Raw genomic sequence first — 26,051 nt, 5'->3', positions numbered from 1 at the left:
GTGAGTAATGAAAATAGAGAAAGAGACTATTGTCGATTTCCCGTCTTTAGTGCATTTCTCGCCATCTGGTTCTGTGGGTCCATAATTCAAACTGGCCACGGATGTTCGATACCGCGCTGCCTAGACGAATTCTGCAGTCGCAAATTCCCCGCAATTCCGGCGGTTGGGCCGGCTGACTGGCCGCTTTGGGATAAGCGCCGGTTCCACCGCGTTTCGTCGGGTCAAGTCCGATCAGGCGGTGAGTTTCTAGTGAGTATCCACTTGATTCCAGCATGATGAATGAGAGTATATGCAGATAAACTACTCCTAATCAACTCACTATCTACTTCCTTTCACCCCCTCTATCTCTATTCATTCCACGGACTACTCAGTGCAGAGTATACGTACCGCAATCATGGCTCTCACTTTCCCTCCTCGTGAACTATACTACAACGGCCAAACTCATCCCGCCTCCTCCGGCAAAACTTTCCAAACCATCAACCCCGCCACCGCAACCCCGTTGGCAGATATCCAAATCGCCTCACACGCTGATATCGATGCTGCAATCGCAGCAGGTGAACGTGCATTCCCAGCCTGGTCCCAGACTCCGGCTATTGCTCGTGCTCGAATTCTTCACAAGGCGGCTTCGTTGTTGCGGGAACGAAATGATGAAATTGCTCGTGTTGAGACTTTAGATTCTGGAAAGGCTTTTACTGAGACTAGTACTGTGGATGTTGTTACTGGTGCGGATGTTTTGGAGTATTATGCCAATTTTATTGGTGGTGGTGGTCTGAATGGTGAAACTACTCAGCTTCGTGAGGATGCTTGGGTTTATACCAAGAAGGCGGCTCTAGGTGTTTGTGCCGGTATTGGTGCTTGGAACTATCCTATTCAAATGTATTCCTCTCCTTTTGTCCGGATTTTGGAGAATTTCACTAATCTAATTCATCTAGTGCCCTTTGGAAATCCGCTGCTTGTCTCGCTGCTGGTAACACCATGGTCTACAAGCCAAGTGAATTTACCCCTCTCCACGCTCAAACCCTAGCACAAATCTACACTGAAGCCGGTCTACCCGCCGGTGTTTTCAACGTTGTCAACGGCGCCGGTGATGTAGGCGCTTACTTGACCTCCCACCCCTCTATCGCAAAGGTCTCCTTCACAGGCCAAGTCTCAACAGGTCAAAAGGTTGCTGGTTCCGCTGCCGGTAACATGAAGTACGTCACGATGGAACTGGGTGGTAAGAGTCCTCTTATCATCTGCCCGGATGCCGATCTTGAGAGTGCCGTCGATGGAGCTATGATGGCCAATTTCTACAGTACTGGACAAGTCTGTACGAATGGAACACGAGTCTTTGTACCGCGTTCATTGAAGACTCCCTTTGAGAAACGTCTTTTAGAGAAAATTCCTTTTATTCGTGCTGGTCCGTTATTCGATGATCAGACTAATTTCGGTCCGCTTAGTTCCAAGGTTCATCAGGAGAAGGTCCTTTCTTATATTCGTCATGGAATTGAGTCTGATAAGGCGACTTTGCTTTGTGGTGGTACTGGTAAACCTGATGTCCCCAAGGATCTGCTGGATGGGTTCTGGGTGAAACCGACTATTTTCACGGATTGTACTGATGATATGCGGATTGTTAAGGAGGAGATTTTCGGTCCTGTCATGTCTATTCTTTACTATGATACCGTTGATGAGGCTGTTCAGCGGGCTAATGCCACTGAGCTGGGTCTTGCCGCGGGTGTCTTCACTAAGGATTTGAATCAGGCTCATCGTGTCATTGATCAGCTTCAGGCTGGTATTACTTGGGTTAATACTTGGGGTGAGAGTCCGGCTGAGATGGCTGTTGGTGGATGGAAGAAGAGTGGTCTTGGTGTTGAGAATGGTCGTCGTGGTATTGAGGCTTGGGTGCAGAATAAGAGTACCCTTGTTGATATGTGTGGTTCTGTGGCGACTGTTTTTGCCAAGTTGTAATTTTAATGATTCATGTTATACTCAAAATAGTTGGTTAGAGGTGCATAAAATTTTATTGAATGTTACAGCATCCCATCATCTACTAGTACCTAGTGGTGCATACTAGTAGTATGTATATACAAATTATATTGCCAAGACAGACTCGCAGTTAGCTGCAGCACTAGCGATATTAGTACAAGCTAACCTTTTACGCACACTACATAGTACAACCCAACATATTACACACTACACAATACATAATACACGGAGAAATCTGATTGAACTTAATTCTTAACAATCTAGCCATATCCTATGCGCCTCGAATTATGTGATGCTGTTTATCCGCTGGCGCCTAAGTGACAAATTGAATGCATATTCAAAGAAGGATATCATATCCACCATAGCCCATCCATCTATCGAATAACGAGAGAAACAAACGCCGCGAATTATCCGATAACCAAAAAAAAAAACAAAAGAAGACAAAACACCATGCAAGTATTCCTAAGCAATAGCCCGAAAAATAAATGTAATGAAAGAAGAAAACAACAATAGAGGGGAGAAGTGAAAGCACGGCTCGTATTCGCATTCACTCGAGCGGAGTACCGGTGATGTCCACTTCATTCCATGTGATCCTCATAGAGCGGTCATTCGAGCACCCATACGATCAAAAATCAGGTCGTTCTTCAAAGCTCCATCCAAACCGCCAATAGCGGAGTCGACCATTCGCGATGACATGCTATCCGGGGTCAATTCATCGTCTTCCACAGTCCGGTATAACTCAGTGTTGATGCGCAAATCTTTTGGAACCTTCGTTGGGGTTCGGTCTGGAGTAGGTTGCTGACGTGGAGAAGTCTTCTTGGTAGAGGTGGGCGCAGGCGCATATTCGCGAGGACGATAAACGAGAGCAGGACCCTGGGTACGAGCATCTGTACCGGAGTTCTCAATTGACTCGAAGTAACGAACCGTCTTGACCTTCAACTCAAGGGTAGCGTCACAGTCACAGACGATGAGAGGGTGGGGGTGAAGTTGGAGAGCGGAGAGAGTCCACATGTGATTCACACCTTCTTCTAGACCCTTTTGTACGGCGATGGCCTTGTGAGCGCCTGTAGCGACGATTACGACTTCGCGGGAGTCCATGATTGTTTGGACACCGACTGTCATGGCCATGCGGGGAACTTTGTTCACATCATTGTCGAAGAAGCGAGAGTTGGCTAGGATGGTGTCGTAAGCTAGAGTCTTGACACGGGTACGACTGGCCAGAGATGATCCTGGTTCGTTGAAGGCGATGTGGCCGTCCGGACCGACGCCGCCGAGGAATAGCTCGATTCCACCATAGCGGGCGATGCTGGCATCGAATGCGGCGCATTCTGCGGCGAGATCCTCGGCGTTTCCGTTCAGGATGTGGATATTTTGAGGTGGGATGTCGACGTGGGAGAAGAAGTGCTTGTACATAAAGCTGTGGTAAGACTCTGGGTGATCGCGAGGAAGGCCCACGTATTCATCCTATAGTTGATGTTAGTTTGATCAGGTAGCGGGGAAGACGGAGGAAGCATACCATATTGAAAGTCACGACATTCTTGAAGGAGATCTCGCCAGCACGGTGGCGCTGGACGAGAATCTTGTAGATAATCTCGGGACTGCTGCCAGTAGGAAGACCCAGGACGAACGGATGCGCTTCAGTCGGGTTGAAACCCTTGATGCGGCCTAGTATGAATCTGTCAGTCTCTTATCTGGACTGATTCTGTGAGGGCAATTTCGTAGTCAACTTACTGACAATGTAGTCGGCGATATAGACCGACGCCTGCTGAGGATCGTCACGAATGATGACACGCCTACGAACTGGTTAGCTCGATGAATCGAGGAAGGAAGTGAAAGAGTGAGAAGTGAAGGGGTAAACATACATGGTGAGTAGTTACGTCAGCGGACGTCAGAGGAATAAAGTTGATATGTTTAGTTATTTAGGGCTGATAGGAGAATGAAGAGAGTTGAGTTGTGGGATGGAAGTGGACAAAACAAGATGAAGTTGGAGGATGAAAGGGAAGGAAAGATTCGATTAAAGCGAAGAAAAGAAAGAAGAAAGGATGGACAGCGATGAATCTGGGTCGGTTACGTCGAGAGTGTACAACAGTAACAATTGACTATGTTGAGGGGATCCGCTTTGACTATCACTGCTACGTCTATTCTGCACTTGTCTGCACTGGTGGATGTATGTATTCACTGTATTATTCTCCGCAAATGTCATTGTCACAATCTCCCATGTGGCTGACCGTTGACGTCGATGTGGAGATACGCGCATTGATATACTATGTACATAGTAGACTAAGTATGTGTATACACTCATAGTGTATGGTGGTAAGAGTACACTGTATCTCCGGGATCGTCGAATCCGCAATTCAACCATGTGGTAGCCAACAACAGGATGAATTCATTATCAATGAATATCACAGAATTAGCCCGATTGGTATCATTTCTATCAAAAGCGGGCTGTTGGAACTTGAAAGGTTCCATCCACAAGAAGTTGCATCCGGCGAAATCGGCAAAGACGAAGCCGAAGTTGGAAAACTGGGGAGAGAGAGTGTAACCTTAGCGTCGCAGTCTGGTATTGTCATGTATGGTATGGACCCACGTGACAACCGGGAAAATTACGCTGACTAAGGTTCACAGTCACATCAGATACCACATCTCGGTAACCAAGCTAACTATACATAGTAGTTATATCTGTAGTAACTATAATAATTAATTATATTCATTATGATGAATAGTGACCTACTCAATAGATCATCCAGAATATCGGAATCTGGGGTATCTGGGGAACAAACGTGGCTAACCTAGATAATCCATCATAATCAATCTACTGTATGCACATATGTACATAGTGTAGTGTACTCCGTAATAGACTTCGCCTGACGGGCGGAAAGTCGGAGAAGACCCGCCAAGGTAATCTCCCCCTTATCTGACACTCCCGATTGCGGCTGAGTTCTTCATCTCTGTCTGCACTCTATCTGCACTGTACTCTGGCCCGCGTACTTACATAGTACACTACACTGTACTGCTCTTCTGTTTCTGTTGTGACGGTCACCTGACTGCGACCTCGGAGAGTTCCCCCCCCCATCAACCACCACAACCTCGACATCCCATCCCAGGCTTGGTTGCAGCACATCTCGAGCAGTCGCACTCCCTTCCTTGCCATTCACCATCCTTCACTGGTTGGACTTGGACTGGGCTTGGGCATTGTAGGCATTCCAGATTCCCCTCTCCCAGGGCCATGGCCCCGAAAGAGGACATGCTGCCCCAGGGCTGGGAGGATCCCGATAGGTATGTTGATCTTCCTCTTCCGGTGCACACCCTATCCCAGTCACCGCACTCCATCACCACCTACAGTACCCCATCTCCTATCCCCATCTCATCGACCCTGTGGAACCCAGCGATCACCTAAGATGTCCTCCTGTCTGTTTTCCTCTTCTCCAGTTCTCCCTTCGGACAATTAAGCTATTTCCTTTTTAGGAAATCAAGCTCTGAAGGGATGATGCTGTAGGCGAGGAGCTGAGGATGGTGCAGATCATGCGCAATTACTCTCACCGCGCTACTGTATGCTTATGCTAATTCATAATATGTTAGGCAAATGGGTCAGCTCTTTATGATGGGCTTCGATGGCACAACAGTCAGCCCCCAGATTCGTTCCCTCATCGAAGACTATCATCTAGGATCAGTCCTTCTCTCCGCCAAAAATCTTAAATGTATCTACTTTCTATTCCCTAGCCTAGGAACAAATCTTTCTCCTCTCCCCCTTGGTTTTCCTCTTGCTTTGATTCTTTTTTTTTCTCGCACGCAATTCTACTGATCTCTTACTGATCTTCTATTTTCTTTTCCTTTTCTCTTATAGCTGCGGAGGAAGCAACACGATTGGTTTGCGAATTGCAAACCATTGCCCGCAATGCCGGTCACCCCGTACCATTACTGATCGCTCTAGATCAAGAAAATGGCGGAGTCAACAGTTTATATGATGAGATCTATATACGACAATTTCCCAGTGCAATGGGGATAGCAGCGACGGGTTCAAAACCCTTAGCTCACGAGGTGGCTGTTGCTACTGCTCAAGAATTAAAAGCTGTCGGCATCAATTGGATTTTGGGTCCTGTCTTGGATGTGTTGACGAATGTTCGGAATCAACCCTTAGGAGTTCGAACGACTGGTGATGATCCGCAGGAAGCTTCTCAGTATGGAGTTCAGTTTATGAAGGGATATCAACAAGCTGGACTGGCTACTTGCGGCAAACATTTCCCTTCTTATGGAAATTTAGAATTTCTCGGTTCTCATTCTGATGTTCCGATTATCACGGAGTCTCTTGAACAATTGAGTTTGAGCGCATTGGTGCCGTTTCGAAATGCTATTAATCACGGTCTTGATGCAATGATGGTTGGTGGTGTATCGATGTCCTCGGCTGGAATGAATGTTATGCATGCTTGTTTGAGTGATCAGGTTGTTGACGAACTTCTACGAAAAGAAATGAAGTTCCAGGGTGTCGTTGTGTCGGAGTGTTTGGAGATGGAAGCTTTAACTCATAATATTGGAGTTGGAGGTGGGACGGTCATGGCTAAAAATGCAGGCTGTGATGTTGTCCTTCTTTGTCGATCATTTCCTGTACAGCAGGAAGCGATCAATGGGTTGAAATTGGGTGTTGAAAATGGGATTATTGGTCGTTCACGTATTGAGCAATCTTTACGTCGTGTGCTTAATCTCAAATCACGCGTTACTTCGTGGGATCAAGCTTTGAATCCTCCGGGTTTATTATCGCTTACGGAGATGCAGCCTGCTCATACGAATCTTTCTACTCGCGCTTATAATGATTCTATCACCGTGATGCGAGATAGGAAGAATCTCCTTCCTCTTTCGAATATCATTGATCCCACTGAGGAACTTTTACTACTTACGCCACTTGTCAAACCACTCGCGGCGTCGGCTGTTACTCTCTCAGCGAATGAATCGGGACACGGCGGTTTGGACTCTTCATCTTGGGAGAAAACCTCGTCTGTTATGAGTGGAGAGAGTGTTTTCAAAGAACTCGGTAGATCCCTTTCTCGACAGCGCAATGGTCGCGTACTGCATACCTCTTATACAGCAAATGGTGTACGACCTATCCATGAAGACCTCGTCAAGCGTGCTAGTGCTGTGATTGTTGTGACGGCAGATGGTTATCGAAATAAGTACCAACAATCGTTTTCGAAACACATCTCGCTACTTTGTCAAACACAAACTTTGTCCGTCGGGAATCGGGACAGGGTCGAAAGACCTTTGATTGTGGTATCTGTTAGCTCACCGTTTGATTTTGCCATGGACTCTTCGATTGGAACTTACGTCTGCACATATGATTTCACCGAAACAGCTTTGCAGGCTTTGGTCAAAGTTTTGTATGGTGAGTTGGAACCGTCGGGGACATTACCCGGGTCTATTAGTCGGAGTCAGAAAATCCATCAATCGAGACAGCATTGGTTGGTGGAGAATTGGAATGAAGAACGTGATGGTCATGCTTTGGATGCACTACTTGATGCGATGCGGGAAGATTGTGCACAAGGACAGAGTTCGGAACTTCTAGGTGCTACGTCTAGCAATTTCCTTTTACGGAAAGAAGATATTGACGAGGCGCATTTTGTTGTTCGGAATAGCAGTACACAGGCTCTTTATGGATTCTGTGCGACTTACTTCTTTCGATCATCGGGTACGGGTGTTATTGGATGTTTAATTGTTGATCCGGCGAGACGGAAACTTTCAATTGGACATTCTCTTCATAGTAGAGCTATTCGTTCCCTTGTTCAACGGAAATCTATGAGAAGATTTCAGCTCGGTTCTAGACTTCCGGGTATCTATCTGGGAATACCAACTGCTGATCCTGTGGAGAGAAAACGGCTTCGACAATGGTTTGCTAATTTGGGGTGGAACACTTCGCTTGCGAGGCCGGTTTGCAGTGTCGTGCTGCGCAACCTATCGGCTTGGTCTCCGCCAGATGGACTTACGGCAATGCTGCAGAATGCCGATGTTGTCTACGACCTTGCTTACGGGTGGGACTTTGCTAGTTCGATTCTCGATCACATTAAGACGAATGCTCGACAGGGTGTTACTGATATTTACCGGATGGCGTTGGGGGGGAGCTCCGAATTGTGGAATTATTCGGGCGAAACGAAAGATTGATGATTTGATTGTTGGAAGTGTGGTGGTTTATAATGATCGGTCTGCTCTGGCGGAACATATGCCTGCTTTTCGTGCGCAGAGTTCTGTTGGTGGGATTTCGTCACCTGTTATTGCACCTTTTGCGGATGATTATTCTGCAATCATGAAGGGTTTGATTATGTTGGCTATTCGTCAGATTCGAAAACTAAATGCCAATGTTGTTGTGATGGACTGTGTATGTTTCGTTGCCTTTGTGATTCACGATTGCGGATGGGATTTAATGAATACTAACCTTAATAGGTTGACGGTGACGGTAATTTCGACTGTCTTTCTTCAATGGGCTTTAGCATGCTACACAGTTTCGAAGAGATTAATTGTGACGCAGCCACTTGGTCCATGATGCATCCTTCATAAGTGTTCATATGAATAAGGCGCAATTCTTCTCTATCCTTCTTCATACACCATTTTTCCTTCCTATTACTTATTCTGGATAAGGGTGTTTCTTTCTTCTGTTGATCTTTTCTTGTGCTGGTCTTTTTTTGGGTTTCCTACTCTGATGTGTTCCGATTTGTTGCATTATGATATCCATTGATTATAGGGTTGTGCCTTTTTTTTATTTTATTCCGCAATGGTCAAGCAGGGGGATGTCTAGGATTTTTTTGATGCAGGTGCATGCACTCCCTTGAGGAATTTTCTCATTGGCGTGTCTCACTTTTTTTTTGCTTTTCTGTGCTGCCCTTTCGTGTGACGCTCGCTTTCAGGCGTGATTCGGGGGTCTTGCGGTGGGTAGGACGGTTTGGCTGGGCGTCATTCGGATCAATCTTACATCATTTGAAGTTTACATTGGTCTTGACCAGTAATATGTACTGTTCTATGTAGTAATAAGAAAATGCCAGTATATAGTATTTACTCAAGATAGTCTAATACTATTACAGTAGTGTAGATTATGTCGAGTATTGGTTGCGAGAGTACTTTTGTGAGAGGGTTTTGTGGATATATTTTGATGTCTTGGATTAAATCAATTGTCGATCACGGGAGATCCGCAACTTGCTTGCGCCCGGTAAGATTCTTTTCTTTTTCCTCTCGAATCAACTTTTTTTTTTTTACTTTTTGTGTTTCTCATTCATTTTGATTTATTGTTATTAATTAAATGATTATAACCCGATCTTATTGGATGTGAGTACTATACAAATACGGACTACACCTCCACTGCTCGTATATTCACCCTACCCTAGAGCTAAGCTAAATCAACAACCTCGGTTCATCAACGCCTCATTTCGCAAATCGTACATGGGGAAGGGGAGTGGATCCCTGGGAGGCACCAGGGTATTCCCGTTTGCTTACTGGACCGGACGTCCGTAGGGTCTACGGGCGTATGTACTAAGAAAGTCGACATGGGGAGGAGGTGGGCTTGATGGTCTCCGCTTGGCGCCGGAGGCGAACAAAGAATCAAGAAAGGGCGAAAAGTCAAGCATCCACTTAAAGAAAGTCAAGAGACAGGGCAACACGGAAAGAAGGGAGAGGACGGAATAACTGAATTAGTTTACTCCGATGATGAGAGGTGGGGAGAAAGGGGGGGGGGGAATGTTCTGCAGTTCTGCAGATTCTAGAAGAACCCGAGACGGCGTCACAAATGCAGGAGTGGACGGAGAGTTCTGCAGTAGTCAGCGGGTGTAAAGTACTGTACTAAGAAATGGGGTGAAAAGGAAAAATAAAATGCAATCGGTTAGTAGAACAGACTAGACCGGAGTGTCGGGGTCAGATTTGCATCCGGGGGTGGTGGGAAAGTACTTCGGTGATTTGCCAAAATGGGGACAAGGTCAATTTAGTAGAGTTTGGCTGGATTTGATTGGGAAATGCCGCAAGTCGCACAGATGTTGGATGAACCTTGGCTGGTTAGAGGAGATCCACTATTCAATGGGCTGGTTGACCTCGTTGGACCCCCGTTGAAGAGAGGGGGAGAAGAAAGAAGAGGGAAAGCAGAGGGAGAGGAGAGGGAGACTCAGATGATCCACATTCCTTATCTTGATCCCATTGCAGCGCAGCAGTGCGGCGGATGCGGACGGTCGCAGATGCGAGTGACCTAGAATCCGGAGGACCAAGTACAATAGTACAGAGCAGAGTACCGTAGACAGAAAGAAGAAAAAGAAAAAAGACCTGATAGTTACTGAAAGAGGCGAATGATGATTCATCTAGATCGATCGACTCGGTGATCACCGGAGGGTATATTCCTGTTTATCGGGAAGTAAATCAGAACAAGCTTGACTGAGCTGCGATTGTGATGGCTGATGGCTGATGGCTGGTTCTGGCTATGCTCTGCTGCTGCTGCTCTGGCTGCATTGCTCTGCCCAGCTCAGCTCCCTTGACGCATCGAGTAAGGCGATCCAGGGACAGCCAGTGGATGGGCAGGACAGACTCGACGAACATGGACATTGTGGACCATGTCAAAGACCCTGATCCACACGGTGGGAAGTGGACAAAATGCCAGCCAGTGAGAAGGCTCGGTGCAAAGCCAGTCGAATCGGGTAAATGCACGGGGAGATGAAGGGCGAGATGATCCTTCAAGCTTCTTTGCCTTTCGGCCGCCACAGCCGTGTGTGAGTGTACACAGTGTACTATGTGCATACTGCAGTACTGTATGGCCCAAGTCCAGGTGTAATAGTACATAGTGTACCCCTGACAATGGCTAGTTGTTCCACATGCTCGTGATGCCGTTTCGGATTACACGACGACTGGATGCATCATTCGCGAACTTGCAGATCATGGGCCATTCACGGTGGACGGAGTTGGCCGAGTGGAGAAGAGGTGGAGTGTAGAGTAAAGTGATTAGAGTGTATGGAGTGTTAGTGTACAGTATGGAGTGGTCAGTATGGAATAGGGAGAAGAGGAGGAGGAGAGAGAGAGAGGATAGTAGAGAAGTATAGTCAGCCGAGCTCATACAATAGTCAAGAATCAGTATTCTCTGTTATTTACAGTTTATACAAAATATTATAGATCGAGAATATTCAGAATAATATTAATATTTAAATAGAGTATGAAACAATTTATAGATAAAAATAATACTTCATATACATACAGTACTGACTATACTCTACTAAAACAGTATACGCAGACTGCTACGATGTATGTAGAAGATTGTATAGAATAATACTGTATAGATTACTCCTGATTTGCCTCTCGCCCCATCTTTCGTTTTCTTCTTTTCTCTCTTTTTCTCAAACACAATCTCTCTCGTCATCTCTCTAAACTACTCTCCCTCGCTATCTACTCCCTCTCTAATCTATTCTCTAATCTATTCTGATATTCCGCTGTTCTCGTCTTCTCCGCAAACTCGACGGCTCCACTTTTCCCCGAATCCGTCCATCCGCAAGTGCATTCCATCTTTCCCCCTCTCGTCTCTCTCTCTCTCTCACTCTCTCTCTCGTCTCTCTTCTTTCTTCCTTTTCCCTTCTCACCCTCTCATCCTCTCCACCTATCCTTCTCTTTCCCTCCCTTCCTGAAGATAATCACTTGAATATCTCACCCCACCTCTTACACCCCTTCTCTCCCTCCCCGCCATGGAGGGCTTCGACACTATGGCCATGCCGCCCTATCTGGCCAGTCCGTTGTCCCTCGGCAATCTTCAGGGTACCGATTATCTCAATGCCATGTCCGGTCTCGATTTACCTGATCATCGATCCAACTTTGATTCAGAGACCTTTGTGAGGTATCATTCACAACGCCTACTTCCCTCGTGTCTGCGTCGGCCCGAAAGACTAACCAAAACCGCACGTTCGCGCGCGCCTTGCTTGTCTAGTGATGATCTTGCTTTTACTCAAAATGGTTTACCACACTCCTTGAGTCGTTTCCCCTCGGGTTATGATGAGACTTTCACCGATATGGTCGCTCCCTTCGACCCGGTACCACAAGAACAATCCCAGGATTCTTCCATAGACCGCAATAACAAGTTGCTGAGCTTCTCAATGCCCGCTTATCACTTCACCTTGCTCGATTACTCCATGCGCAGTACCACCTTGTCCGTCTCCGCTCAACTTCATGGCATGTTCTTTCTAGCCGAGTCTCCATATACGACTTCTCCATCCGAAAACGCCCCACCCCAGCAAGGGGCCGAGCTTACCTGCTATCGCCGTAACCTTTTTCAGATCACAGGCTCGGTGACCATCCCACGAGGCTTGCGGTATATTATGACAGACCAAGGAGATCGAATTCCCATTCTGGCGCAGGAGCTCACCGTCTCAGCCACCGAATCCGTTGAAGGAAATCCCGTCAAGATTATTTCCGTGCCATGGAAGACCCCATCAGCCGCGGCTGCTAACTCCGGAACTGCCCTCGACGAGACAAGTACAGGCACAGCGGCCAAGATCGAGAAGGAACCGCCCCCAATCCCCTTGGATATCATGGCGGGCCAAGATTTGGACACTGATTATGCGACATTCCCGATTGCCTGGAAGCGCTTGCAATTCCGTGTCGCAACCGCCAACAATGGTCGGCGCAAGGAGTTACAGCAACACTTTGTCGTTCGGCTCAAGGTTGTCGCGACCCTGTCTACCGGTGCAAAGATCTCCATCTCCGAGGTCCAATCGGGTCCTGTCATTGTCCGTGGCCGCAGTCCACGCAATTTTCAATCTCGAAAGGACCTACCTCTCAGCGGCAGTGCCGCGGCGTCTCGAAAGAACCAGGCTAACTCGGCCGCTGCGCTCAACCGCACGCCGACTAACGACTCGGTACCGCGTCGCCCCAGTGTGACTCCAGCCAAAGCAAAGGCCCCTTCAACGACAGTGCATAGTAGCTCGCCAGAAACAACCTCCGTTCCTCCCCCAACCATGATGCAACAACCCACCGACTGGACTCCAATCCCACAAGCCTCCACCGCCATGATGTCTCATGCCCACCAATCCATCTTTCCACATTCAAGTCCAGAACAACTTTCCCATGCTGACCAGCAGCGCCGCGTTAGCGGACCGTCGGCTGCAGCAGCAGCTGCGCCCATTAATCTCTCACTCCTGGACGACGACGAAAGTGCCGACCCAAGTTTACAACTCGATCAGAAGATTATCCCACCATACGCTAATTCTGACCTCTCTCATCAACGATCAATAAATCTGGACCAATCAACCGCTCCTCCTTCAAAAATGCGAAAATTATCTCATGCCATTCCCCAGGCCCCATCAAGAAGCGCATCTTCTTCAATCCCTCTGTTGGAAACGGCAAACCTCCCCCAACAATTTGTCTCGTCACTTCCGTTTCCAAATGAGAGTACCGACTTTCTTTATGAATATTTCCCTCTCGGGTTAGATGACTGGCAAGCCCCCGTCGATGCGGTTTATAGACCTCACGTCGTTCATCATACCAACATGCCGGAGATGAAATTTGTTGCTTCAAGAGGTCGCAGTAAAAGATATTTTGCTGCTGAGGATGTATTCTAGATTTGAATGGGTTATAGTCTTTTCGACTTGATTCGGACTTGGGTTATGGTTATGGTTATGGTTATGGCATAGGTACGGTCACAGCACCGGCGCTAGAGTGGCGTTTTTTTTCTTTCTTGATCTTTTGAATGTTTCATCGCATTTACATCGGATTGGAGGGTTCTTTTGTTCTCTTTTTTGGGTTTTGTTTGGTTCGGTCTTTGGGTTTGGGTTTTGGGTTGGGTTTGATTTTCGTCTCTGATATTCATTGGAGATACTCCTTTTCATTACTCGGCTTTCAGTGTTTTGTTGAGTTGTGACCTGATCTCAACTTTATCAAATACTTTCAGCATAAGAGTTATGATATTGTGTGCTATGGTGTGAAGGTGTTTTGCTCATTTGCTTAGGGATTTTTTGCAAAATCGGCGATTCGGGCGTTTTCTTTGAGGGGGGTTGGACTTGTCAAGATCAGCAGTTCTTCGATGGATGAATTGGTCTTGGTTTTGTTCAATTTCGATTGATATTTGGAAGTTGGCCTTGCTTTGATTTGATTCATGTATTTCAATGTCCTGGTTATATCCCATTGTGTTATGATGCTATGCGGTTTTTTTTATGTTGGATCGGTTTTATTTACTGATCTATTCTGAATCAAATTAGATTCGGAATTTGCCATTTTATTATTTGGCATTAAAATTAAAACAAGATACCTTTTTTTTTTCCCTCTTTTTTTTAAAAAAAAAAAACAAAAAATCGTAGATCACATCCGTTTTTTCTGTATTTTGCTCTGCTCTGTCCTGCTCTTCATGTAGCTAGCTATATCACAAATATCCCAATCCACCACCACCAATAACTTCCAAATCGGCTCTAATTTCCCACTCTGTAGCCCCAACTCGTCCAGCAATTTCTGTCTGACGCTGTTTCCCCAAATTCAACCACTGAAGTAACAAAGTCCCGTCAACCATTCCTCTCCCCCCAGCTCCATCACTCTCAACGGCTCGGAAAGCTCGTGGATTCAATCCACCCGCGTGTTCGATTGTGTTGGTTAATTGTGATTGTAGCGCGGATAATCGACGATAGGAATCCTCTGCTATAGAGGTGATTAGTGCTAATGAGCCGTTTGTTGAGGTTATTAGGACTTGGTAGGGTGATGGGGGTGATGATTTGTGTCTGTGTCTATTTCCATTTCGTTTGGTTCGGAGGGATTTCTTTCGGATGATACTGCTGTGCGTGGGAGTAGGTTAATTGTGGAGGCGAAGTTCCCGGTATGGAATTTACTGCGGTTTAGGAGGCGGTCGCCGTTGGAGGATTTGGGATCTAGATTGGGGGTTTAGTTAGTTTTGTTTCGGTTGGGTTTGGGTTGGTGGTGGTGGTTTTGTGGTGATTTCGTACCTTCGGGGTCGTACTGCAGTACATGTAAATTGCAGTCACTGTCGGCGACTATCATGTATAGTTTATTGCCATCTGGGAGGAAATCTGCGGCGACGACCTCGAGGTATTCTGGGTCTTTGCCGAAGAGAGCCATTTTATATGGTTCTTCCTGAAAGTGGACTGTGGTTAGCTTTATGGACTATGAACCCAACTATGTGTATATTTTAGGGAAAGGGTCTTACCGAGTAACCTGCGAACCAAAGACCCTTCATTGCATCGCCGAGTATACACATTCCTGTACCCCTGAGTTCCTTCGCTACAGTGACATAGCACTGCATATCCATGAAAGCAACAGGGAGTAGACTGCCGTCTTCTTTCAGGCCTCGGACCATGCACTTTTGTCCCTGTGCCACGATCACGAATCCTTGTCCGCCGATCCCTGAAAGCGCAGTCACGGCGCCTTTCACGGTTTCCTGGCCAATTAATTTCAATTTGCGGCCTGTTTCTGGTCGGTCTGGTTCTGGGACTACTTCGATTACATCGAAGACGTAAATGCATCCTCGTGCGGGAATATCTTCACCCTTGGCTGTGGCTGTACCGACGACAATGAGATCCTTTCGTTCGTGGGTGTTTTCTGAGACTTCTATGTTGATGTTTTTCACGGCTGTCACATGCTCGGCTGGTTCCAAGGGATAACTGTCGATGACAGACCATGACTTGGGACTGACTACCTTGATCGAGCTCTGAGGAACTTGAGGCAGGAAGGAGATGGATTCATTCCGCCATTCGGGGTGTAATTCGTCATTCTCTGGTAGTTTGAAATCAACATTCGTGCTTGTAGCTACCACGTAGGTCTCAGAGGAGGTGGAGTACGCCAGGAAGTCTACTTGTTCATTCAGTGGGATCTTGCGTGAAGTCCATGAACGTTCGAATTGAGTGTCGGGAGGTAGTTGACAGGCGTGGATACGATTTTCTGAATCCACATAGATGAATCCCTTTTCGCAGCCGAGGCCTGCAGAGTCAAGGCCACTCAGCCATTTTGTATATTCTCCTCGAAGACGTATCAAATGTGGCAAGCTTGTTGACGTTTTAACAATGAATCCAGACGAGATTCCTGGTAGGAAGACCCCACTGAGACCTGATACGTCATGGAAAATCCGCAATGGCCTTGCTCGGCTCTGCAGATCGTCTGAAGGTGATTTAGAAGAGATGTTGGAAAGGCTGTGATGAGCTTCGCGGAAGAATCGTAGATCTTGCGATTGTTGATCACCAGTTGACCTCGCAAATGTGACTGGCTTGTAGACAACCACATCGTCGTTCTCGGTTCGAGCCTATTCTGGGTTAGAAGAGCTTCACCAGGGCGGGACATTTAATATCATACAATTAAGTACGGTGAGGTATTCGAACGGTCACCAAGATCGGCAATTAGTAGCTCATTAATGGTTTCTTTCGCATTGGACCGTTTAGGTGGTTCGCTCGATAGTGTCGGCTGTAAACAATCAATGCCATCGATGATAGAGATTTGCTTCATGTCGGGAAGACGAATGATCTGAACAGGCCGGCGTTAGTTATTGACTTCTATATCATCGGGTCTGTATGGGTACTGACCGAAATTTTGTGGTCTGAGGTCAGAAGGAACAGGAGCATGTCACCAGCATCCCCAGCGTCGCCCCTTGATGTCGCAGTAAATGTGTGTTTTTTGTCATGATAGAGACAAATAGAGCGACATTTCACGTTTGCAATATCATCAGGCAACGAAACTTCATCAAGGTCTCCACTTGCATCCGCTTGAAGGAGCAAAAGAGACGCATCATCTCGTAATATGGCAATGTAAGGATCCACCAAGCTCGCATTAACAGCCACACGTTCTTCATCCGTGTCTTCATCCCAGATGGGATAAATTTGAGAGAGCCCCAGTTCTAGTAGAGATTCCTGTCAATATTAAAGTTCTTGTTTGGGTTGCTTTCCAGATCAGACTTACCCGCATCATAACTTCGTACTTCATTCTGTAAGACTTGAACGAGACGAGTGGATCCTGTTATAGATCCAATGTCGATGGTGTAATCCTCATTGGGATTGAAATCGGGGGCCTTGAATGCTTGTAAGGAGGATCCTTCAATCTTGAGAACCTCGGACACCTCGTTCGATTCCGTGGGGCGGGAGACTATGATATATTGATACGAGGTATCCACAGGCCCTTCCTTGGAGGTCATTTTAGCAGACCAAACCGCATCAGCTCCATCAATTTCGGTGGAGATTTTTACGATAGGGTCGACTTCACGCTTGAGTACAACCAGTCCACCGGCCCTGTCAGACCCCTGTGATGCAACCAACTCTAGCTCGGCAGCTAGTTCAGATGGCTTGTTTTGACCTTCTTTCTGAGGAACCGTGAAGTTTTTGCCTAGAGTGATATCTCGCAAAGGCCCGATGTTAGAAAGTCGGTCATTGAGATGAAGATGATAGTATTCAGCGGCCGTATTGTCTGAGCCCGTGTGTTTGCCGGCTCGACTAGGTTCTGGCGCAGAGGAGTAAAGGTCATCGTCCTCAAATTGATCGTCGTCGGAAACATCTTCCAAGTCATCAGACGCGTGCTTCGATTCCAACCTGGCCTTCTTCGCAGATGCAGACGAATGAGACCATCCAACAAGGATCGAATCAGCTTCCTCGCTACCGATAAAGACATTGCCATCGCCGAAGCATGCCGAACACGAAGCAGCTGATTTCAATAGGCTTCCACCTAAAGATGCGGGCAAGCGATGAACTGTCATTCCTGAAACAGATCGGCCGTCAAGTTTGAATTGTATTAATGCCATATCTCCGGAGGCGAGTGCAAGTAGGAGATCGCCACTGTCATCTCCAAGTCGTTCAACAACACATCCCTCCAGTCGGAATGCCAGATCAGATTGGTCAGCCATGGAGAACGACGAAACCTGGCGAGAGAACTCGTTTACGCCCACTGCGTTTGTTTTACCGGCCTGGTCCACGTGCACAATTTCGTTGGATCCAATGAGTAAGGCACCTCCCACGGGGGGTGGAAGTGCCACTACCTTGAATAAGTCACTGGGCAGCCTGGAGACAGAAAGGAGGGTAGTCGATGCGCGTTGCTCTAGATCGATGGTGAAGACAGTATAAAACATCACATCTTTCCTCTCATGAAGCAAGGCACTGGAAGTTGCAATCTGTGAATACAGAATGCCAAATGTTGGCTCTCGATACTCATAGAGGAATTCAAGACTGACTGGATGCAGTAGCGAAGGGTCGAATGCTGTCAAGGACAAGACGAATGATGCCGCATATGGTGTTTGATATGCGGCTCCATCTTTGTTCTTCTCAACGGAAAGGTCATTGCCAGTCCCTTGGCCTGGACGCTCTCCATCAAACTCTGAATCATAGTCATCCATCACGAGATCGTCGCCTGCTTGATGAAAGGGTAGAATTGCGAGATTACGAATCCCGAAGTTGAAGACCGCACAGCGGCTGCTTGGGTCCACGCTAAGAATACTTCCACATTGACTTAAATCAGGTACCCAAGGACTTCTGGTCAAATCATCTCTCTCGTAGTAGTGAATTGAAACCGTAGAGATTCCATATCGCTCGGGGTCCCACTCAATCAAGGAGAGCTTGGCATTGCGAAGTGCCAAAAGAATAGCCTCCCCGCCACTTTTAGAGTTGAGGGTTTTGACTCGGCTTAAATCTGTGACCGTTCCGGGTAGATTATACTCCTTCTCCAGGACTAGCTTTGTCTCTTGCTGATGAGAGACTGGCGAGTGGGCCTCTGGGACTTCATCTTGTGGTTGGGCGGAGACTTTGACCAGAGAGAACACTTGCAGCAAAGATGATCGCACCACAATCAAATTATTTTCTGTCGCAGAGATGAATGGTACTGCCAATGCATGGGTAACCCCAGTTGGGGGCAGCAACTCCGTATAGCACTGCATTGGAAATGCTGTTTCTTTCTTTCAGGAGATGCCGTTTCCAATGGTCTATTTTCTGCGCTCGTTATGGCCGATGAGCATTGCAAGTGGGATTTTCACCACGCTTGAAGCTCCTCTGCCCGTCAAAAAGTGAGCACTGTTTGATGTAGACTCACGTCGCTTTGAATATCTCGCTGGCTTCGCTTGTTGCAGGGCGGACCGAAAAGATGTCCACGTGACCTTAAGCAAACAAAGTCACGTGTCATATATCATCCTTATCGGGTTTAGCGTATGACGACAGGCACGAAGGTCTACTTGCGCGGGAAACTCGAACGGTGAAACATCCAGTTGATTCATTCAACACTTGATATTTTTGATTCTTTTGACGGCCGGTGATAGAATCCTGCTTCTTATGCAGGACTCATACACTTCATAATGGCACTTCTTCAGACATCTCTTATCTGGATTGTCTACGCTGTCGTAATAGCTATCTTATTGGCGGCAGCTTCGGTTTTCATTTATGTTTATCAAACTCCTCGAGATCGTTCGCCGTCTGTAACTCTGACGTGCATCATAGCAATAACTAGTCTTCTGGCTACCGTGCTGTTGCTTCCGGTAGATGTTGCACTCGTATCATCAACTACTTCGTCTAAACTGGGCCAACGAAAAGAATGGGCAACTCAAGAGACCGTTGACCGCATCACTTACTCTTTAACCATCATTTATTATATCCTTTATTCCCTCGATGCTCTGCTTTGCCTCCTAGTTATTCCCTTCACTTACTTCTGGTATGAAGAATATGATGAAGTGGCCAGTGAGGGCGGCGAGCAGACGTTGAGCCAACGATTCTGGGGTGCCTTCAAATACACAATCTTGTTCATTGCAATCGTCGTGATTCTTTTCCTAGTCGGATTCTTTGCTCCGGTACCTGGTGACAAGAGTGGCTTGGACTTCGACTACTTCAAAAAGCTACTGACTGAGAATCGTGAGTTTTATTTCAAAGCACGAAATTGAGAGCTAATCTAACATATCTATAGATGGTGAACGTGCCTTAACATTTGCACTTGGTCTACTTATGACTCTTGGTCTCTGCCTCTATGTCCTATATACATCATCTGGGCTTGCACTCCTTCCGATTGGCTTGATCAAGACAGCCCCGTCGATATCAAACCCTACCTTGCGTGCAAACACGGCCCAGCAACTTGAGGCGAACCAAGAACGTCAACGCCAGCTGGAGGGTCGATGTGGCGGAAATCCGGACCTTCTATCATCTAAGGATCGTCGAGAGCTTGACACTCTTTCCCGGGAGGAGAGAACGCTAATCCGACGTCAACGTTTAGTTGAAGAATCTCAAGGCGGTAGTCGAGGCTGGCTCATGCGAGTTTGGTTCAAGATCGAAGCAATTTTCCGTCCTTTTAAACTACTTGGAGGCATTCTACTGCTCTTGATTGCCTTTGTCGTGTGGGTCTCCATGCTTCTGACAGCTATTGACAAAGCCAAAAATTCGATCTGTAAGAACCGGTGTGGATATATTCTAGGGCATGTCAATATTTTCAACCCTGTCAATTGGGCTTTGGTTCAGTCTGCCAAAGTATTTCCAGTCGACTACGCCATCTTTACGGCTTTGGTGTTACTTCTATTCTGCAGCTCTGTCGTTGGTGTTACCGTGGTCGGTATTCGATTCCTCTGGATCCGACTTTTCCAGATTCGAAAAGGCCATACATCACCGCAGGCTTTGCTTCTAGCAACCTCCATGTTAATGCTGATGACATTGGCTTTGAATTACTCCATTTCCATGCTAGTTGCTCCGCAATATGCAACTTTTGGTCCACAGACATTCTGTGATCGGGAATCCCGGACGCCCTTAGGTCAACCAGATTGTTCGAACAGTAAGGAGCTCATCAAACCGTGCTCTGAGCTGGCAGACAATCCTGCCGCAAAGCGGGTTTGCACGCCCAGCGTGGTCAGTACATTCTTGAACCGCATCACTTTGAATTTCCCCTTCTTTGGTGTGGTATTTTTCTGGGCACAATTCTTCTTCCTGGGTGAGTACCTAAGTTTCCCAGCCCTGGATAGTTGGTTTGCTTGTTAAACTGATACCAATCTAGGTGTATACCTCATTGTTTTCATCACTACTCTATTCCGGTCTCCGAAATTGGATGAGAGACAACTTGACGAGGATGCTGAGGAGGCTGAAGAAGAGGGTCTTTTAGCTAACACTGGGCGAAGGCTGAATGCCAACTGGCAGGACATCACTGGTAGAAGTTCAGGGATTGGACGTTCCAATAATTGATCTGCCAACGGGTTGACAGTCATAAGTCGATGTCCTCCTTAATATGCCTTGCACTGTTTTTTGATGGACCTTTTGTTTTCAATGCTAGCGACTTTTAAGACGAATACGGAATCCTCCAGCGTTCACTGAAATTGATTAAACAAAACTATTCTAGGGTATTTAATACATACTTTGCGGCCTTGTGAAACAGAGTGGTCGTATCGAATGAAATGAATAGCTCAGCATGCGCCAGCGTAGACTAAGCCAGAGTGATTTGAAACTTGATTTCATCATGATCAAGCCTTCATCTGATCATTGAGAAGGGCCAAGGCGCTTTGGAATGCCTTAACAACATCATTGTCTTAGCAGAAGTTGTTAGCTCTGGCAATTCATATGATGGAGGGGGTACTTTGGACTCACAGTGCTTCTTCTTATTTTCCACGCTCACTTCGGAATTTTGTACGTGTTGCACTTGTGTCTTGAATCTATGTGATTGTGAGAAGTGATATTCATCGCGAGTGAGGATATCCCTGGATATTATCTCATACCGTTTCAAAGCTCGTTTCTCATCTTGCTGTACAGTCGTTTGGGACCAGGCTGTGAAAATCTAGATAGACTTAGTATTAAAGGCATTTCAGTCTCTTGCAAAAAGCAAATCAGTGATTACCTCAAGCAATCTTGCGGTCTCGACACGAAGTTCCTCCTCGACGCGACTATGCTCATCCATGGCATCTGTGTATTTTTCTTGTAGTTGATCCCAGTCACATTCTGTTAGACCTTGAGTGAGACGAGCAACAATAGGGAATTCATCGTTCGCAACAGGCTCGATTGGCTGGGAATTGGGAGTATGGCTGGTACCCGTGGACTGAGATGTCATATTGACTTGGGAATCACCGCCTGTTTCCATGATGAATCTGCGATTACTTTTCCCTGACAGCAAGTATCAGATAGGTTTGCTTCGCATCATCCAGCGTGAGTAGGTCCCTGATCAACGTATACAGTATTTGGAAGTTGATGTGGAGATCTCAACAATGTTTGGACTTGTGGATTGATACAAACGGAAACGAAAACGAATGACCCGCGCGGATGCTCGCGTCAGGTGACATCACCGCGCCAACTCCGACACCGCATCCTTCATTACCCTTTCATTCATTTGTATGGCTTTCGGTGGTAGCTCTGGTAGCTTCTTCGATACGCCGTGGAAATGTCGCCTCTGAATTATCGTTGAGAATTATCTAACTTATCTGCGATGAGCTGTCATATATGCGACTCTACCCACTCCCGCCTGCCATTCCTCTGTCCAACATGTGCCCGCAACCGTCTGTATCAACTACGCTTGGAAATAACCCGGGCCCTTTTGGAGAAAGAACACTTGGGAAAACAGATTGAAGCAACGGTTGCCCAGGTAGATTTAGAAGCGCGGCACCGGGTACCTGCGGATCGGCCCTCGGAATCGACCTCTCAAGGCTGTCGTACTTGGTCCTTAGAGCTGACCTCCAACAAACAGGCAGCCTCTTCATCAAGACGAGAAGATTTGTCAAGGAATATTGAGAGATTGAAAGAGGAGATCAGAGTTAAAAAGGCCGGTCTTGCGGGAAGGAGAGCAACCTTGTCTCGCAGACGCGCCGATGCTGAATCTGCGCAGTATCAGCTCAAGGAGCGGGAGGCAGCGACACTGACAGGTGTCCAAAATAACAATAAAAGAACCGAGCATCTATGGCACTTCCTCCATAGTAAGACGGCAGAGGCACGGATCTTTCTTTGTCGAGAAGCTGCCCACCTTTATGGCTTACGGCAGAAAACCGTGAGAAAGGGCGATCCTCGCCAACTCTACGTGTTAGGAGGCATGCCGATTGTGGATTTGAGGGACATGAATGGCAAGGTTCCTTATGTGTTAGTTTTATCCGCAATTTACTAATATACTTCAAGGTGCCACTGCCGCTCAAATATCTACGTCCTTCTCGAATGTTGCCCAGCTGCTTGTTTTAGTCTCACATTACCTTTCTCTGAGACTACCGGCCGAAATTACACTTCCTCATCGAGATTATCCAACTCCGACGATATATTTTCCGGCTTCATCGTATGACTCGCGGGGTGTGACTAGGAAAACTCGTGCTCAGTCATCGCCGCCGAGCCAGAATGCGTCAAGACCAGGAGATATACGCACACAGTCTCGTCCTCGGCCGCTATTCATTGATAAATCCCTTCAGCGGCTAGCGAAAGAGGATCCCGGAACCTATGCTTTATTCCTTGAAGGGGCTACTTTGTTGGCCTGGGATGTGGCATGGTTATGTCGAACTCAAGGGATTAACCTAACTTCCGACTCTTGGGAAGAGGTTTGTGATATTGGGAAGAGCATGTATCAGCTACTAGTTGCACCACCGGCGCAGCCATCCTCACTCATGCGAGCCTTTGCAAGCCGTGATGCTCAGACTAAAATCAAGCCGAGCAAAGACTCCCCGCAAACGACTATACAACGAAGGAAATCCTTCCCAATGCTCGGCCATTATTCACACGGCACGGTACACTCTTTCCTAGCCGCATCCGAAGGGTCTGAATACGTGCGTTCCTGGAAGCTACCAACGCCCACCAGGATTGTCGACAAACTAAAGGCTAATCTCCTCGGAGAGATGACCAGTGCGGAATGGGAACTGTTAGAAGAGAATGAATGGGATGATGAGGCTGCGGAGCCTCAGAAGCCACCCAATATACAACAGCCTAGTACATCCGCCTCTACCACGGCCCCTAGTCAGTCGAGAGAGGGGGGGTATTGATCCCTCCAGAGTGGGAGATGAGGCTCGTCGCTCTAAGGGCAATAGTGGCTGGATGAAGCTAAATAATAGATAGAATACTAAACGAGCTGTCAATAATCAACACACTATTACTGTTCATTTACTACAGTCCATCAAATTGAAGTGATAATTAATGTAGAATTCAAACGTATACATGCCTACATACACCGTAAGTATATCAATCTACCCCATCTACAAGGCTGGGGGAACGGGTTAGTAAGCTGCCGAGATAAGATGGAAATTCATCAGTTAACGCGTGGCCCGAACCACTCCATTTCGCAACAAACGATGCGCCCGCAATCGGGATTGCCCGTACGGTGCTAATAAATTGCAAGATATCCAAATTTCGCCCGAATCTGATTGCGTGATATCAGTCTTGGCAATTAGCGGAACAATAGCCCCTTCACCGGACCCTCCGAATTGAACTTTCCGTGCTTGCGGATGTGGCTCGGACCTAAGTGATATCAAGCTCTCCCCGATCCAAAAAAATGCAGGATGCGCAGGTCTGGGGTATAGGCGAGAAGTCTTTCGGTTGGTTGCAGCCCTTTGCACCAGAGATATTCAGCTTTAGCTTCGCGGGGAAGAATTGTTTTCTGATTCTTGACAGATTTCGCCCTCGATGCCATTTCTCAAATCCCCGAATCTCTCCTGAGAGCTGAGCTTAAACGACGAAATGGGAACTTTATACGAGATGAGAATGATGACGATAGGTCAAGTTGTGGCTCTGGACAGCGAGGAACATATAATACGCCTTTGCATGTTATGGCTCTCTTCCTCATTCTGGTCTTGAGTACATTCGGTGCGTATCTTCTCCCCTTTTTTTCTCTCTTTGGACAGGTTCGATACTGATGATTGACTCTATACTTTGATTATAGCATGCTCTTTCCCGGTACTTGCTCGTCGATTTCCTCGTCTACCTATTCCACGTCGATTCCTCTTCATTTCCAGACATTTTGGGACAGGTGTTTTGATCGCTACGGCATTTGTACACCTTCTTCCTACGGCTTTTATGTCCTTGACGGATCCATGTCTCCCCCGCTTCTGGAGTCAATCATATCGAGCTATGGCCGGATTTGTTGCGATGATGTCTGTATTCGCTGTCGTTCTGGTGGAGATGTTCTTTGCTATGAAGGGGGCGGGGCATGTCCATGGAAATGATTACGATACTTTAATGGGTCGTGAATCACTGGAGAATTTCCGACATGACATTCAAGATCATACAGATGGTCAGTTCCATTCTCGCAATCCATCAGGTAATATTCGTATGGAAGGATTACGGCAAAATGACCCGGCTTCCTCGCATGAATCAGATCAACATATCGTTGGTTCTCAATCGGATAAAGAGGAAGATGATGATGCTGATATTGATGGACTTGATGATTACGCTGATGATGTCCCTATTAATGGACAACCGCGTTCCTCGATGCATTCTGCACATCGTCATCGACCACGATTAAGTGAGCATTTCCACTCGCAAGCGGGCTCCGAAGCTCCTATGCAAAATCCACAACGCCAGCTTTTACAGTGCCTGCTCTTGGAAGCTGGTATTCTGTTTCACAGTATCTTCATTGGTATGGCGCTGAGTGTCGCTACTGGGACATCATTTGTTGTTCTCCTTATTGCGATCAGTTTTCATCAAACTTTTGAGGGTTTCGCGCTGGGTTCGCGCATTGCCTCACTAATCCCTGATCTTTTTGGACCATCCTCCATGAAACCTTGGCTTATGTCACTTGCCTATGGAACTACTACACCCCTCGGCCAGGCAATTGGTCTGATTTTACATAATATGTATGACCCTGCGAGTGCAACGGGTTTGCTCATGGTTGGTATTACCAATGCGATTAGTAGCGGACTGCTCTTATTTGCTGGTCTTGTTGAACTTCTCGCTGAAGATTTCTTGAGCGAATCTAGCTATGAGACTCTTCAGGGAAGACGGCGATTCGAGGCTTGTGTATCAGTGGCCTGTGGTGCGATCTTGATGGCACTTGTTGGTGCTTTTGCCTAAAGTCGAAATCAAAATGTGGCATTATTTTATGCGATTTCATATTTTTGTTACTGTTTCACTATTAGAATAGCGAATGAATCTCTGGCCAGGCGCCTTCTCTACATCTACAATTTTGAGTATTGACTGCGTAAATAGGCCCGTTTTCTCAGATGGGAGGCAGACTAGGCTACCGGGCCGTAGAGATGATACTAGTCACAGCTTTCT

General features: G+C 46.9%; 10 protein-coding genes across 10 annotated transcripts; 6 read left to right on the top strand and 4 right to left on the bottom strand.

The window, feature by feature from the left end:
* Nucleotides 1-394: 394 nt before the first annotated feature.
* On the top strand, nucleotides 395-1,947 carry N7469_000696 (betaine-aldehyde dehydrogenase; the record flags this gene model as incomplete). Its single annotated transcript, XM_056639616.1, has 2 exons — nucleotides 395-876; nucleotides 933-1,947. The coding sequence occupies 2 exons, from the start codon at nucleotides 395-397 to the stop codon at nucleotides 1,945-1,947; spliced, it is 1,497 nt and encodes a 498-aa protein (XP_056505373.1).
* Nucleotides 1,948-2,559: 612 nt separating this feature from the next.
* Nucleotides 2,560-4,222, bottom strand: N7469_000695 (uncharacterized protein; the record flags this gene model as incomplete). The annotated part of the gene is made up of 4 exons (XM_056639615.1): nucleotides 2,560-3,429; nucleotides 3,482-3,630; nucleotides 3,697-3,758; nucleotides 4,194-4,222. 4 exons carry the CDS (start codon nucleotides 4,220-4,222, stop codon nucleotides 2,560-2,562), a joined length of 1,110 nt encoding a protein of 369 aa, XP_056505372.1.
* Nucleotides 4,223-5,191: 969 nt separating this feature from the next.
* On the top strand, nucleotides 5,192-8,505 carry N7469_000694 (putative beta-N-acetylglucosaminidase; the record flags this gene model as incomplete). The annotated part of the gene is made up of 5 exons (XM_056639614.1): nucleotides 5,192-5,241; nucleotides 5,545-5,663; nucleotides 5,810-7,996; nucleotides 8,073-8,326; nucleotides 8,392-8,505. The coding sequence occupies 5 exons, from the start codon at nucleotides 5,192-5,194 to the stop codon at nucleotides 8,503-8,505; spliced, it is 2,724 nt and encodes a 907-aa protein (XP_056505371.1).
* A 1,836-nt stretch (nucleotides 8,506-10,341) lies between these two features.
* Nucleotides 10,342-10,524, bottom strand: N7469_000693 (uncharacterized protein; the record flags this gene model as incomplete). Its single annotated transcript, XM_056639613.1, has 1 exon — nucleotides 10,342-10,524. One exon carries the CDS (start codon nucleotides 10,522-10,524, stop codon nucleotides 10,342-10,344), a length of 183 nt encoding a protein of 60 aa, XP_056505370.1.
* Nucleotides 10,525-11,648: 1,124 nt separating this feature from the next.
* N7469_000692 (NDT80/PhoG-like DNA-binding family protein) lies at nucleotides 11,649-13,517 on the top strand (the record flags this gene model as incomplete). Its single annotated transcript, XM_056639612.1, has 1 exon — nucleotides 11,649-13,517. The coding sequence occupies one exon, from the start codon at nucleotides 11,649-11,651 to the stop codon at nucleotides 13,515-13,517; it is 1,869 nt and encodes a 622-aa protein (XP_056505369.1).
* Nucleotides 13,518-14,314: 797 nt separating this feature from the next.
* Nucleotides 14,315-18,802, bottom strand: N7469_000691 (cleavage/polyadenylation factor CFT1; the record flags this gene model as incomplete). The annotated part of the gene is given in 7 exon segments (XM_056639611.1): nucleotides 14,315-14,701; nucleotides 14,716-14,810; nucleotides 14,886-15,033; nucleotides 15,107-16,195; nucleotides 16,246-16,413; nucleotides 16,473-16,783; nucleotides 16,846-18,802. The coding sequence occupies 7 exon segments, from the start codon at nucleotides 18,800-18,802 to the stop codon at nucleotides 14,315-14,317; spliced, it is 4,155 nt and encodes a 1,384-aa protein (XP_056505368.1).
* A 411-nt stretch (nucleotides 18,803-19,213) lies between these two features.
* Nucleotides 19,214-21,071, top strand: N7469_000690 (uncharacterized protein; the record flags this gene model as incomplete). Its single annotated transcript, XM_056639610.1, has 3 exons — nucleotides 19,214-19,763; nucleotides 19,816-20,823; nucleotides 20,887-21,071. The coding sequence occupies 3 exons, from the start codon at nucleotides 19,214-19,216 to the stop codon at nucleotides 21,069-21,071; spliced, it is 1,743 nt and encodes a 580-aa protein (XP_056505367.1).
* A 275-nt stretch (nucleotides 21,072-21,346) lies between these two features.
* On the bottom strand, nucleotides 21,347-21,957 carry N7469_000689 (uncharacterized protein; the record flags this gene model as incomplete). Its single annotated transcript, XM_056639609.1, has 4 exons — nucleotides 21,347-21,411; nucleotides 21,471-21,535; nucleotides 21,599-21,657; nucleotides 21,718-21,957. 4 exons carry the CDS (start codon nucleotides 21,955-21,957, stop codon nucleotides 21,347-21,349), a joined length of 429 nt encoding a protein of 142 aa, XP_056505366.1.
* A 342-nt stretch (nucleotides 21,958-22,299) lies between these two features.
* Nucleotides 22,300-23,824, top strand: N7469_000688 (Atg14 domain-containing protein; the record flags this gene model as incomplete). The annotated part of the gene is made up of 2 exons (XM_056639608.1): nucleotides 22,300-22,943; nucleotides 23,062-23,824. 2 exons carry the CDS (start codon nucleotides 22,300-22,302, stop codon nucleotides 23,822-23,824), a joined length of 1,407 nt encoding a protein of 468 aa, XP_056505365.1.
* Nucleotides 23,825-24,330: 506 nt separating this feature from the next.
* On the top strand, nucleotides 24,331-25,847 carry N7469_000687 (putative ZIP family zinc transporter; the record flags this gene model as incomplete). Its single annotated transcript, XM_056639607.1, has 3 exons — nucleotides 24,331-24,373; nucleotides 24,450-24,641; nucleotides 24,718-25,847. The coding sequence occupies 3 exons, from the start codon at nucleotides 24,331-24,333 to the stop codon at nucleotides 25,845-25,847; spliced, it is 1,365 nt and encodes a 454-aa protein (XP_056505364.1).
* Nucleotides 25,848-26,051: the final 204 nt, after the last annotated feature.

Source organism: Penicillium citrinum (genome assembly GCF_028827155.1).
Source record: "Penicillium citrinum strain IBT 23319 chromosome Unknown utg000001l:1.0-4955037.0:1.0-4956770.0, whole genome shotgun sequence".
Classification (NCBI taxonomy): domain Eukaryota; kingdom Fungi; phylum Ascomycota; class Eurotiomycetes; order Eurotiales; family Aspergillaceae; genus Penicillium; species Penicillium citrinum.
The sequence above is the reverse complement of the archived record's forward strand: the minus strand, read 5'-3'. Positions and strand labels throughout refer to the sequence as shown.